General features: G+C 37.4%; 1 protein-coding gene across 2 annotated transcripts in view; it reads left to right on the forward strand.

The window, feature by feature from the left end:
- Positions 1 to 5715: 5715 nt before the first annotated feature.
- TMPRSS11A (transmembrane serine protease 11A) overlaps positions 5716 to 14700 on the forward strand; it is a 64730-nt gene continuing 55745 nt past the window's right edge. For both annotated transcript variants that reach the window (XM_028848176.2, XM_028848177.2), the window contains exon 1: positions 5716 to 5875. In XM_028848176.2, the coding sequence (XP_028704009.2) occupies positions 5865 to 5875 (11 nt within the window). In that variant the 5' untranslated portion in view covers positions 5716 to 5864. The remainder of the gene's footprint in view (positions 5876 to 14700) is intronic.

The following is a 14700-nucleotide window of genomic DNA, read 5'->3' on the forward strand; positions in this document are numbered from 1 at the left end:
GAAAATGCAGAAATCACCGGTCTTCTGTGTCGCTGGCGCTGGGAGTTGGAGACTGGAGCTGTTCCTATTCGGCCATCTTGCTCCGCCCCCTCCCCTTCATCATTTTTTATTGAGTCTATTTGATTTTTCTCACTTTTCTTCTTTATTAGTCTTGCTAGAGGTCTGTCAATTTTGTTGAGTGAAACCAGCTCCTGGATTCACTGATTTTTTTGAAGGGTTTTTTTGTGTCTCTATCTCCTTCAGTTCTGCTCTGATCTTAGTTATTTTTTGCCTTCTGCTAGCTTTTGAATGTGTTTGCTCTTGCTTCTCTAGTTCTTTTAATTGTGATATTAGAGTGTCAATTTTAGATCTTTCCTGCTTTCTCTTGTGGGCATTTAGTGCTATAAATTTCCCTCTACACACTGCTTTAAATATGTCCCAGAGATTCTGGTATGTTGTGTCTTTGTTCTCATTGGTTTCAAAGAACATCTTTATTTATGCTTTTATTTCGTTATGTACCAAGCAGTCATTCAGGAACAGGTTGTTCAGTTTTCATGTAGTTGAGTGGTTTTTCATGAGTTTCTTAATCCTGAGTTCTAGTTCGATTGCACTGTGGTCCAAGAGACAGTTTGTTATAATTTTTGTTCTTTTACATTTGCTGAGGAGTGCTTTACTTCCAACTATGTGGTCCATTTTGGAGTAAGTGTGATGTGGTGCTAAGAAGAATGTATATTCTGTTGATTTGGGGTGGAGAGTTCTGTAGATGTCTATTAGGTCTGCTTGGTGCAGAGCTGAGTTCCATTCCTGGATATCCTTGTTAACTTTCTGTCTCGTTCATCTGTCTAATGTTAACAGTGGGGTGTTAAAGTCTCCCATTATTATTGTGTGGCAGTCTAAGTCTCTTTGTAGGTCTCTAAGGATTTGTTTTATGAATCTGGGTGCTCCTGTATTGGGTGCATATATATTTGGGGTAGTAGCTCTTCTTGTTGAATTGATCCCTTTATCATTATGTAATGGCCTTCTTTGGCTCTTTTAATCTTTGTGGTTTAAAGTCCGTTTTATCAGAGACTAGGATTGCAACCTCTGCATTTTTTCGTTTTCCATTTGCTTGGTAGATCTTCTCCATCTCTTTATTTTCAGTCTATGTGTGTCTCTGAACATGAAATGGGTCTCCTGAATACAGCACACTGATGCGTCTTGACTCGTCATGCAATTTGCCAATCTGTGTCTTTTAATTGGAACATTTAGTCCATTCACATTTAAGACTAACATTGTGATGTGTGAACTTGATCCTGTCATTTTGATGTTAGCTCATTATTTTGCTCGTTAGTTGATGTAGTTTCTTCCTAGCATTGATGGTCTTTACAATTTTGCATGTTTTTGCAGGGGCTGGTATTGGTTGTTCCTTTCCATGTTTAGTGCTTCCTTCAGGATCTCTTGTAGGGCAGGCCTGGTGATGACTAAATCTCTCACATTTGCTTGTCTGAAAGGATTTTATTACTCCTTCACTTATGAAGCTTAGTTTGGATGGATATGAAATTCTTGGTTGAAAATTCTTTTCTTTAAGAATGTTGAATATTGGTCCCGACTCTCTTCTAGCTTGCAGAGTTTCTGCCGATAGATCTGCTGTTAGTTTGATCGGCTTCCATTTGTGGATAACCTCACCTTTCTCTCTGGCTGTCCTTAATGTTTTTTCCTTCATTTCAACTTTGGTGAATCTGACAATTATGTGTCTTGGAGTTGCTCTTCTCGAGGAGTATCTTTGTGGCGTTCTCTGTATTTCCTGAATTTGAATGTTGGCCTGCCTTGCTAGGTTGGGGAAGTTCTCCTGGATAATATCTTGCAAAGTGTTTTCCAACTTGGTTTCATTCTCCCTATCACTTTTAGGTACACCAATCAGACATAGATTTGGTCTTTTCACGTAGTCCCATATTTCTTGGAGGCTTTGTTCATTTGTTTTTACTCTTTTTTCTCTAAACTTCTCTTCTTGCTTCATTTCATTCATTTGATCTTCAATCACTGATACCCTTTCTTCCAGTTGATTGAATCGGGTACTGAAGCTTGTGCATTCATCAGGTAGTTCTCATGCCATGGTTTCAGCTCCATCAGGTCATTTAAGGACTTCTCTACACTGGTTATTCTAGTTACCATTCGTCTAATCTCTTTTCAGTGTTTAGCTTCTTTGCAATGGGTTCAAACTTCCTCCTTTAGCTAGGAGAAATTTGATCAGCTGAAGCCTTCTTCTCTCAGTTCATCAAAGTCATTCTCCGTCCAGCTTTGTTCCATTGCTGGCAAGGAGCTACGTTCCTTTGGAGGGGGAGAGGCACTCTGATTTTCAGAATTTTCAGCTTTTCTGCTCTGTTTCCCCATCTTTGTAGTTTTATCTACCTTTGGTCTTTGATGATGGTGACGTACAGATGGGGTTTTGGTGTGGATGTCCTTTCTGTTTGTTAGTTTCCCTTCTAACAGTCAGGACCTTCAGCTTCAGGTCCGTTGGAGTTTGCTGGAGGTCCACTCCAGACCCTGTTTGCCTGGGTACCAGCAGCAGAGGCTACAGAAGAGTGAATATTGCTGAACAGTCAATGTTGCTGCCTGATCGTTCCTCTGGAAGTTTCATCTCAGAGGGGTACCTGGCTGTGTGAGGTGTCAGTCTGCACCTACTGGAGGGTTCCTCCTAGTTAGGTTACTTGGAGGATGGGGACCCACTTGAAGAGGCAGTCTGTCCATTCTCAGATCTCAAACTCCATGCTGGGAGAACCACTACTCTCTTCAAAGCTGTCAGACAGGGACATTTAAGTCTGTAGAGGTTTCTGCTGCCTTTTGTTTGGCTATGCCCTGCCCCCAGAGGTGGAATCTACAGAGGCAGGCAGGCCTCCTTGAGTTGCAGTGGTTGGAGCTTCCAGGCCGCTTTGTTTACCTACTCAAGTCTCAACAATAGTGGGCACCCCTCCCCCAGTCTCACTGCTGCTTTGCTGCTCAATCTCAGACTGCTGTGCTAGCAATGAGTGAGGTTCCATGGGCGTGGGACCCTCCGAACCAGGCACGGGATATAATATCCTGGTGTTCCGTTTGGTAAGACCATTGGAAAAGTGCAGTATTAGGGTGAGAGTGACCCGATTTTCCAGGTACCTTCTGTCACAGCTTTACTTGGCTAGGAAAGGGAATTCCCTGACCCCTTGCACTTCCTGGGTGAGGCAAAGCCTTGCCCTGCTTCGACTCATGCTCGGTGGGCTGCACCTACTGTCCTGCACCCACTGTCTGACAAGCCCCAGTGAGATGAACCCTGTACCTCAGTTGGAAATGCAGAAATCACCCATCTTCTGCATCGCTCATACTGGAAAATGTAGACTGGAGCTGTTCCTATTCGGCCATCTTGGAACCACCCCTGACAAGCACATATAGTCTTAAAATCAACACCACAAGACATAGAAAAATTTCATCTCCCCCAAAATTTCCTTGTCATGAAGCCCCTCTTTGCCATCACCATACTGTGACAATCTCTAATTTGTTTTTGTCTTTCTGGTATTACCTTTTCTAGAAATGTCATATGAATGGAATTATGCAATATGTAACCTTTTGAATCTGGATTCTTTTATTCAGCATAATACCATTGAGCTATTCTCATTTAATTTGTACATATATTACTATAAATAGAGAAGAAAAATTAAGTACAGAAAGTTAGGTAATTTACTCAAATCCGTAATTAGTAGAAGACAGAAATTTGGTTCTGGTTATTTCAAAGTTTTATGTTTCTTGCTTGCTGTCATATTGCCTCCTGTTGGCCTATAGCTTATTAAATTCCCACTGCAAATTCTGGAGTTTATGCTGATATTCAGACATTTAGTCTTCTACACTCCTACCATTAAATACACAAAAAGCTAAGAAGCCAGATTCCATTAGGATGCACAGAGAGATTCTGAACAAAATTCTTATGTTCTGCCACATTGGCATTCAGAGCAGTCATCTTTTACCTTAATATAGTCCATGATTCCCTTATTTGTACCAGATAGTGTGAGGGGCATTTTGCATATATTGTTCCATATAATTCCTACAATAGTCTGGAAAGCTATTATTAATTCCATTTATGGACAAGGAAGTTAAGACACAAAAGGATCAACCAGCAGTTACAGAGTAAATCCAGGATTTGCAGGCAGGTGTATCTCTCTCCAAAGTTAGAGCTCTGTCTATGAGGACTTCTACCACTCACAATGAAAGCTGTTGTTTATTGTCATTGTGCTAGACAATTTCACATACATTACGCAATTTAATACTCACAAAGGTCTTGCATATAGATGGTATTAACCCATTGTAAATAGGAGAAAAATGATGTTCAAGGGATTTAAGTAATCTGTTCAAATTAACTAACAAAGTCAGAATTCCATTCTAAGTCCATGCCCTATTCAGTATTCCGTGAAGCACTGTGCCAGAAGAAAAGGAGGAAAAAGAGGGAAAGGAAGGAAAAGGAAGGAAAGAATGTTCCTATGTGTGTTCTTTGTATCAATAGAATAACCTTCATTAAGGTTTTATCTATTAAATATTAGCTAAGAAAACATATGCAAACAAAGCACAGTCCTAATAATAATAGCCAATGTTTCTTCCGTGCTTCCATTGCATGAGGCACTATTTTAAACGTTTTACGTGCACAACATTAACTCATATATGTTTCACAAAAAAACCCAAAAGATGATAATTAGTATTATTCCTATTTTACAGACTTGGAAACTTCTGAGATTTGAACCTTGGCCCTCCTAGAGAGGCTATGCACGTAAAGCACTCTGTTGTACCGTGTAGAAAGATTTCAAATGTGCTTTCCTCAAGTGCTAGAAGCAATGACTGTGGAAAACCTCTATTTAAAGTAGTGTTACCCCTTAAATGGGTACCATTTGGTTATAAGAGTATGATCAAGGCTAAACACTAAATATTTTCGTCCTTCATACACTTGGTAAAAAGAATAAGGGAGATCTGTGTTTTGCAAAATGGAATGATCTTCACAATGTTAAAAGAATACAACCAAACTACACAATAATGTATACAATGTGATACTTTTAAATTAAAATGCATGAATGGTTTTTATGCATTATAAGCACTAACACCCCTCCTCCTAACACTAGTTGCTTCTGAGGGAGAAGGAAAGGGACCAAGATTAGGTCATGATCAAATATGGTTTTAGTCTCATTTTTTTTTTTTTTTTACAAAGGTCATGTATTCATATGTTGTTTGTCTAATTGAAAATGTTTATTTCTTCTCTTTTTTTCATTCTGATAAATGTCTCTCAATTTTTATCACATTAAGTCATTTGAGGAAACATATAGTTTTATATTAATTTATTTGCCTGTACTCTCAGAAGTAGGCATTTTAAAAAATTATTATGTACTAGTAAATTCACTATACTTCTGTAAGATGTGGAGATATCTGCTGTTCAACATGAATTTATGGAATGTTTCTTGAGTTATATTTTTATTATGTATTTAGATTTCAAGAAGATCTGTTTGTTTTTATCTAGAGCTTTTATGTGACAGCTTCTTTAAGATACTTGTATACCTACCATAATCTTTTCTAAACTCTGAATTCTAGTACATTCCTAAGATATTTCTCATTCTAATCTTTGTAACCAGTTTCTCCTCCTTTAACAAAATTAGTCCATACCAAAAAAAATATTGCTTTCTTGTTGGGACTATGCTGTCTGTGGCTTTCTTCAAGGTATTCCATGGGTTGAAACTTCTCTGTTCAGACTTGTCTAACTAGTTTCATTTCAACTACTTGTAATTTGTTTCCTTATTTCTTTGAGCCGTAGACTTCTAATACATTTAGAGATGTCATATAGTTGATTAGAAAGTTGAGTTCAGTGGGTGCAGACCTGCAAGATCATATTCTTCCTCCTGTACATGATGTATCGGTAAGTTCAGTTCTGTTTTATAGATGGCTTGTTTGCTGTACTATCAGTGGCCACATTCCTGATGTGTAGAGGACTGCTAGTGAGGTGTCTTTAGTGGATTCAATCTGCATTGGATTTTTTAAAATTTCCGGAATTATTATAGCATCCTGGATTAATTAATTTCTGTCTGTGAAATCAACATTTTTGCATAAAAATTGTTGGCATTATTTCATGTGGCCAAGTTCAATAGTTAAGATTTTAGAAAAGGCTAATGAAAAACTATATTACATTGTGTCTTAATTGGTTTTGATTTTTTGTGTCTGTGGAAGGAGGGTGTTTATGTGTTTTAAAACAAGCCTCCTTTCAGCAATATTGATAAAATTTAGCTTCTATAGCGTTTTCTCTTTCGCTGTATTTACTTGTACTTTTGGTGGGTCCTTGTGGGACTAATGCAGATTGAGAGGTAAAAAGCTGCAGAGACACCTGCCTCCATTGTAGAAGACCCAGGGCTTCCATGTGGGAAAATGAGAAAACGAGCTCAATATTGAGAAAATATGCCTATTTGCTACAATTCTTCCTATTACATTTTGAAGAAAAATACATAAATTATTTGGATATTGTTTTTCAAAATGGGGTATGCCATGTGCAAAGAATATGAAAAACTAAGATTCCTTGGCATAACTTTATATACAGTTAAAATAGTGATTTTAAATAGCCATGATGATAATAATATTTCACCATTGTTTAGATTTAAACTATTTTCAAAACATCTTTATGTATGTTATTTCCTTTAATAGCTAAGACAGCCTTGTGGCTAAGTAGAACAAGTATCGCAAGTATCATTAACTCCCATTTTAAAGCAAGGAATTTGAGGAAAACAGAAGTTAAGGGACATCTCCAGGTCTAGAGGGCTGTCGGAAGCCAGAATCATGGCTATAATTCCTTGGAGTCTTCAACTCCTTAGAATCCAGGCTTCCTTATCAGCTACTGCAGCCTGTCTGGGTGGCAAGGATTCCACTCGGTGAATTTCAGAGATGGTAATTTGATATGAGACTGATCACTAAGTTAGTGAACTTCACTAGGCTTCCTTCCCCATTTATAAAATGCATGTTTGTATCAGTCCCTCAGTAACCACATAGTAATTGACAAAAAGTCTCTTGAGACCCTCAGCAAGGGTCTTCAATGCTTCAAACATAACCAGCACTCCATAAATATTTGTTGAACAAATGAATGGGTAAGCAGATGTAAAATATATAGCATTAATGTTATACTGTTTAAAAAATATTTTTAAAATTAATATTTTACTATTAAATTATTGAAGTATATTGAATGTGAAAATGCATATCCATGTTTATAGAATCATGATATTGTAAAACAGGATTTTCAGTTTTTCATATTTCGTATTCTCCAAATCATTCTTTTAAAATATCAAACTCATGGGCACCAAAAGTGTCCTTTTCTGTGAACATTAATATATTTATAGGAGTGTTTGCAGCTTAAGGAAGTAAGTTACAAGGGTAGAATCAGTGGTCAATGCCATTGTTCCAGACATCAGTGAGACCTGCTGATAAAGAAAGGAAACAGGCTGGGTGTGGTGGCTCATGCCTGTAATGCCAGCACTTTGGGAGGCCGAAGCAGGCAAATCACTTAAGGCTAGGACTTAGAGACCAGCCTGGCCAACATAGTGAAACCCCATCTCACTAAAAATACAATTAGCTTGGCATGGTGGCGCATGCACTTGTAGGCCCAGCTACTTGGGAAGATGAGGCAAGAAAATCATTTGAACCCGGGAGTCGGAGGTTGCAGTGAGCCAAGATCATGCCACTACATTCTAGCCTGGGCAACAGAACAAGACTCTGTCTCAAGGAAAAAAAGAAAAAGAAAAAGAAAAAAAAAAAAAAGAAAAGAAAGAAAGAAAAGAAAAAGAAAGGAAATGGTGGGAAACATTGAATAGTTATGGTTTCTTTAAGCCAAATTTATGCAATATTAATTTAGGATTTGGAAGATTTGCAAGAGATATCACATCACACCAACAGGTAGGCTTAAGGATTGAGGCAAAGCAGATGGTTAATAATTACTACAATACCCTATGTCTCACCTACAGTCATTCTACAATATGTTCTACCGTCATGCTTGCCATTCTTACTTCTCTATTAACAAGAAACACAATGTGGAAGCCTTGTCAAATATATTCGATTCATATGTTTGCTCTTTCTGCTTATGAAAGAAAGATCTAAGCTCTTTCATATGCTTAGATCTCTTGTCTATGGGTTCTGTTACTCTCTTCTCTATATTGCAGGTATTCTTTCTGTTTTGGTGTAAATCTCTGTTTGAATTTTCCTTTAGGAATAGCCATACACCTACTTTTTCCTACACTTTTGTTAATTGAATGATTCACTCACTTAAGTACCTCAATTATCTTTCTTACAAAAGATAAAATACCAAATGACTTCTTCAGGTGAGATTCTTATCCTGTTCCCAGAAGTCTGGCATCTCTCTTTTCCCATAGCTCTTTATTTTCAGTATTGTTTAATAAATGCAAAAAATCAGAATTCTCCTCTTCCTCTTCACATTTGGAGAAAAAGATAGTCCCAGGCAAGTCCTTTGTAAGCTTTCATGTTTTATATTTTAATTTCACTTCAGATGATTGCTTTAATCAGCTTTTAATTTTCCATGAGCATTTCCTAATATATTCTAAATTTATACCTTCAGAATTAAAACTAGCAAACTCTCCATGTTAGTTACTAATTACTAAACTTGTTATAAATTACCAATTAAATATTACTTTTTGGGCTAGTTTTCAGCAAACTCATAGTGCTTACTATAAATAAGCATTCAAACTATAATATACATATTACATTATGTTGGTGCATTTAATTCTCTCAGCAATCCTATGATTTAGGTAATATTATCTCCATTTTATAGGTGAAGAAAGTAGCCCAATATCACAAGCTAATAAGTGGAGGAGCTGGAATTTCAACCTGAACAATAGAGCCAGAGCCTGAGTTTAACTAATAGGGTAACTTAACTGTCTTTGTTTCTTTTTAGTCATTTCTAAGAGAAGAATAACTGTTTTTAAATTTAATTTAATTTTAATATCAACTTTTACTTTAGCTATAGTGGATACATCTGCAGGTTTGTTACACAGATATATTGCAAGTGAGCATAGCACCCAACAGGTAGATTTTCCACCTATGCCCTCCTCCCAACCTTCTCTCTCTAGTAGTCTGCAGTGTCTATTATTCCCATGTTTATGTCTGTGTGTACTCAATGTTTATCTCCCACTTATAAGTGAGAACATGTCGTATTTGGTTTTCAGTTCCTGCATTAGTTTGCTTAGGATTATGGCCTCCAGCTTCGTCTATGTTGCTGCAAAGGACATGACTTCATTTTTTTACAGCTGCATAGTATTCCATGGTTTATATGTATGACATTAAAAAAAATTTTTTTTATTATTATACATTAAGTTCTAGGGTACATGTGCATAACATGCAGGTTTCTTACATGTGTATACTTGTGCCATGTTGGTGTGCTGCACCCATCAACTAGTCAGCACCCATCAACTCGTCATTTACATCAGGTATAACTCCCAATGCAATCGCTCCCCACTACCCCCTCCCCATAATAGGCCCCGGTGTGTGATGTTCCCCTTCCTGAGTCCAAGTGATCTCATTGTTCAGTTCCCACCTATGAGTGAGAACATGTGGTGTTTGGTTTTCTGTTCTTGTGATAGTTTCCTGAGAATGATGGTTTCCAGCTGCATCCATGTCCCTACAAAGGACACAAACTCATCCTTTTTTATGGCTGCATAGTATTCCATGGTGTATATGTACCACATTTTCTTAATCCAGTCTGTCATTGATGGACATTTGGGTTGATTCCAAGTCTTTGCTACTGTGAATAGTGCCGCAATGAACATATGTGTTCATGTGTCCTTATAGCAGCATGATTTATAATCATTTGGGTATATACCCAGTAATGAGATGGCTGGGTCATATGGTATTTCTAGTTCTAGATCCTTGAGGAATCGCCATACTGTTTTCCATAATGGTTGAACTAGTTTACAATCCCACCAAAGTGTAAAAGTGTTCCTATTTCTCCACATCCTCTCCAGCACCTGTTGTTTCCTGACTTTTTAGAGATTCCCATTCTAACTGGTGTGAGATGGTATCTCATTGTGGTTTTGATTTGCATTTCTCTGATGGCCAGTGATGATGAGCATTTTTTCATGTGTCTGTTGGCTCTATGCATGTCCTCTTTTGAGGAATGTCTGTTCATATCCCTTGCCTACATTTTGATGCGGTTGTTTGTTTTTTTCTTGTAAATTTGTTTGAGTTCTTTGTAGGTTCTGGATATTAGCCCTTTGTCAGATGAGTAGATTGCAAAATTTTTCTCCCATTCTGTAGGTTGCCTGTTCACTCTGATGGTAGTTTCTTTTGCTGTGCAGAAGCTCTTTATTTTAATTAGATCCCATTTGTCAATTTTGGCTTTTGTTGCCATTACTTTTGGTGTTTTAGACATGAAGTCCTTGCCCATGCCTATGTCCTGAATGGTATTACCTAGGTTTTCTTCTAGGGTTTTTATGGTATTAGATCTAACATTTAAGTCTCTAATCCATCTTGAATTAATTTTCACATAAGGAGTAAGGAAAGGATCCAGTTTCAACTTTCTACTTATGGCTAGCCAATTTTCTCAGCACTATTTATTAAATAGGGAATCTTTTCCCCATTTCTTGTTTTTGTCAGGTTTGTCAAAGATCAGATGGCTGTAGATGTGTGGTATTATTTCTGAGGACTCTGTTCTGTTCCATTGGTCTATATCTCTGTTTTGGTACCAGTACCATGCTGTTTTGGTTACTGTAACCTTGTAGTATAGTTTGAAGTTGGGTAGCGTGATGCCTCCAGCTTTGTTCTTTTGACTTAGGATTGTTTTGGCAATGCGGGGTCTTTTTTGGTTCCATATGAACTTTAAATTAGTTTTTTTCCAATTCTGTGAAGAAACTCATTGGTAGCTTGATGGGGATGGCATTGAATCTATAAATTACCTTGGGCAGTATGACCATTTTCACGATATTGATTCTTCCTATCCATGAGCATGGTATGTTCTTCCATTTGTTTGTGTCCTCTTTTATTTCACTGAACAGTGGTTTGTAGCTCTCCTTGAAGCGGTCCTTCACATCCCTTGTAAGTTGGACTCCTAGGTATTTTATTCTCTTTGAAGCAATTGTGAATGGAAGTTCATTCATGACTTGGCTCTCTGTTTGTCTGTTACTGGTGTATAAGAATGCTTGTGATTTTTGCACATTAATTTTGTATCCTGAGACTTTGCTGAATTTGCTTAGCAGCTTAAGGAGATTTTGGGCTGAGATGATGGGGTTTTCTAAATATACAATCATGTCATCTGCAAACAGGGACAATTTGACTTCTTCTTTTCCTAACTGAATACCCTTGATTTCTTTCTCTTGCCTGATTGCCCTAGCCAGAACTTCCAACACTATGTTGAATAGGAGTGGTGAGGGAAGGCATCCTTGTCTTGTGCCAGTTTTCAAAGGGAATGCTTCCAGTTTTTGCCCATTCAAGATGATATTGGCTGTAGGTTTGTCATAAATAGCTCTTAATATTTTGAGGTACGTTCCATCAATACTGAATTTATTGAGCATTTTTAGCATGAAGGGCTGTTGAATTTTGTCAAAGGCCTTCTCTGCAACTATTGAGATAATCATGTGGTTTTTGTCTTTGGTTCTGTTTATATGCTGGATTACATTTATTGATTTGTGTATGTTGAACAAGCGTTGCATCCCAGGGATGAAGCCCACTTGATCATGGTGGATAAGCTTTTTGATGTGCTGCTGGATTCAGTTTGCCAGTACCTTATTGAGAATTTTTGCATTAATGTTTATTAGGGATATTGGTCTACAATTCTCTTTCTTTGTTGTGTCTCTGCCAGGCTTTGGTATCAGGATGATGTTGGCCTCATAAAATGAGTTTGGAAGGATTCCCTCTTTTTCTATTGATTGGAATAGTTTCAGAAGGAATGGTACCAGCTCCTCCTTGTACATCTGGTAGAATTCAGCTGTGAATCCATCTGGTCCTGGACTTTTTTTGGTTGGTAGGCTATTAATTATTGCCTCAATTTCAGAGCCTACTATTGGTCTATTCAGGGATTCAGCTTCTTCCTGGTTTAGTCTTGGGAGAGTGTGAGTGTCCAGGAAATTATCCATTTCTTCTAGATTTTCTAGTTTATTTGTGTAGAGGTGTTTACAGCATTCTCTGATGGTAGTTTGTATTTTTATGGGGTTGGTGGTGATATCCCCTTTATCATTTTTTATTGCTTCTATTTGATTCTTCTCTCTTTTTTTCTTTATTAGTCTTGCTAGAGGTCTATCAATTTTGTTGATCTTTTCAAAAAACCAACTCCTGGATTCATTGACTTTTTGGAGGGTTTTTTTGTGTCTCTATCTCCTTCAGTTCTGCTCTGATCTTAGTTATTTCTTGCCTTCTGCTAGCTTTTGAATGTGTTTGCTCTTGCTTCTCTAGTTCTTTTAATTGCGATGTTAGAGTGTCAATTTTAGATCTTTCCAGCTTTCTCTTGTTGGCATTTAGTGCTATAAATTTCCCTTTACACACTGCTTTAAATGTGTCCCAGAGATTCTGGTATGTTGTATCTTTACTCTCATTGGTTTCAAAGAACATCTTTATTTCTGCCTTCATTTCGTTATGTACCCAGTAGTCATTCAGGAGCAGGTTGTTCAGTTTCCATGTAGTTGAGTGGTTTTGATTGAGTTTCTTAGTCCTGAGTTCTAGTTTGATTGCACTGTGGTCTGAGAGACAATTAGTTATAATTTCTGTTCTTGTACATTTGCTGAGGAGTGCTTTACTTCCAACTATGTGGTCAATTTTGGAATAAGTGCAATGTGGTGCTATGAAGAATGTATATTCTGTTGATTTGGGGTGGAGAGTTCTGTACATGACTATTAGGTCCGCTTGCTGCAGAGATGAGTTCAATTCCTGGATATCCTTGTTAACTTTCTGTCTCGTTGATCTGTCTAATGTTGACAGTGGAGTGTTGAAGTCTCCCATTATTATTGTATGGGAGTCTAAGTCTCTTTTTAAGTCTCTAAGGACTTGCTTTATAAATCTGGGTGCTCCTGTATTGGGTGCATATATATTTAGGATAGTTAGCTCTTCCTGTTGAATTGATCCCTTTACCATTATGTAATGGCCTTCTTTGTCTCTTTTGATCTTTGATGGTTTAAAGTCTGTTTTATCGGAGACTAGGATTGCAACCCCTGCTTTTTTTTGTCCTCCATTTTCTTGGTAGATCTTCCTCCATCTCTTTATTTTGAGCCTATGTGTATCTCTGAATGTGGGATGGGTCTCCTGAATACAGCCAACTGATGGGTCTTGATTCTTTGTCCAGTTTGCCAGTCTGTGTCTTTTAACTGGACCATTTAGTCCATTTACATTTAAGGTTAATATTGTTATGTGTGAACTTGATGCTCTCATTATGATATTAACTGGTTATTTTGCTCGTTAGTTGATGTAGTTTCTTCCTAGCATCAATGGTCTTTCCATTTTGGCATGTCTTTGCAATGGCTGGTACTGGTTGTTCCTTTCCGTGTTTAGTGCTTCTTTCAGGGTCTTGTAAGGCAGGCCTGGTGGTGACAAAATCTCTAAGCATTTGCTTATCTATAAAGGATTTTATTTCTCCTTCACTTGTGAAACTTAGTTTGGCTGGATATGAAATTCTTGGTTGAAAACTCTTTTCTTTAAGAATATTGAATATTGGCCCCCACTCTCTTCTGGCTTTTAGAGTTTCTGCCGAGAGTTCTGCTGTTAGTCTGATGGGCTTCCCTTTGTGGGTAACCCGACCTTTCTCTCTGGCTGCCCTTAAGATTTTTTCCTTCATTTCAACTCGGTGAATCCGGCAATTATGTGTCTTGGAGTTGCTCTTCTCGAGGAGTATCTCTATGACATTTTAAAAAACCAAAATCCACTATTGATGGGCACCTAGGTTGATTACATGTCTTGCTATTGTGAATAGCGCATCAATAAACATATAAGTGCACATGTCTTTTTGGCATAATGATTTGTTTTTCTTTGGGTATATACCTAGTAATGGGATTGCTGTGTTAAATACCTCTGTCCTAAGTTCTTTGAGAAATCTCCAAACTGCTTTCCATTGTGGCTGAACTAGTTTACATTCCCACCAACAGTGTATAAAAATTCCCTTTTCTCTGCAGCCCTACCAGCAACTGCTGTTTTTTGACTCTGTAATAGTAGCCATTCTAACAGGTGTGAGATAGTATTTCTCTGATGATTAGTAAGGTTGAGCATTTTTTCATGTTTTTGGCCACTTGCATGTCTTCTTTTAAGAAGTGTCTGTTCATATCTTTTGCCCATTTTTAATGGGGTTATTTGTTTTTTGCTTGTTGATTTAAGTTGTTCATAGATTCTAGGTATTACACCTTTGTCAGATGCATGGTTTGTGAATATTTTCTCTGATTCTGTAGATTGTCTGTTTACTCTGTTGATGGTTTCTTTTGCTGTGCAGATACTCTTTAGTTTAATTAGGTCTCACTTACCAATTTTTGTTTTGTTGCAATTGCTTTTGAAGACTTCACCAAAAATTCTTCACCAGGGTTGATGTTAAGAAGGTTATTTCCTAGGTTTTCTAGAATTTGAGTAAAATATTCACAATACTAGTCAATCCATAAGGTTCTGTCTATAGTCAATGAATTGAAATAATGTGCTTATCATTCAAATGTAAAAGCTGATTTGTAGCAACCTCTTCTTGATTTGTTTAGCTTCTTTTCCAAATGTCTACCTGTATTAGTCCATTTTCAT

This window comes from Macaca mulatta, chromosome 5 (assembly GCF_049350105.2).
Source record: "Macaca mulatta isolate MMU2019108-1 chromosome 5, T2T-MMU8v2.0, whole genome shotgun sequence".
In the NCBI taxonomy this organism is placed as follows: Eukaryota; Metazoa; Chordata; class Mammalia; order Primates; family Cercopithecidae; genus Macaca; species Macaca mulatta.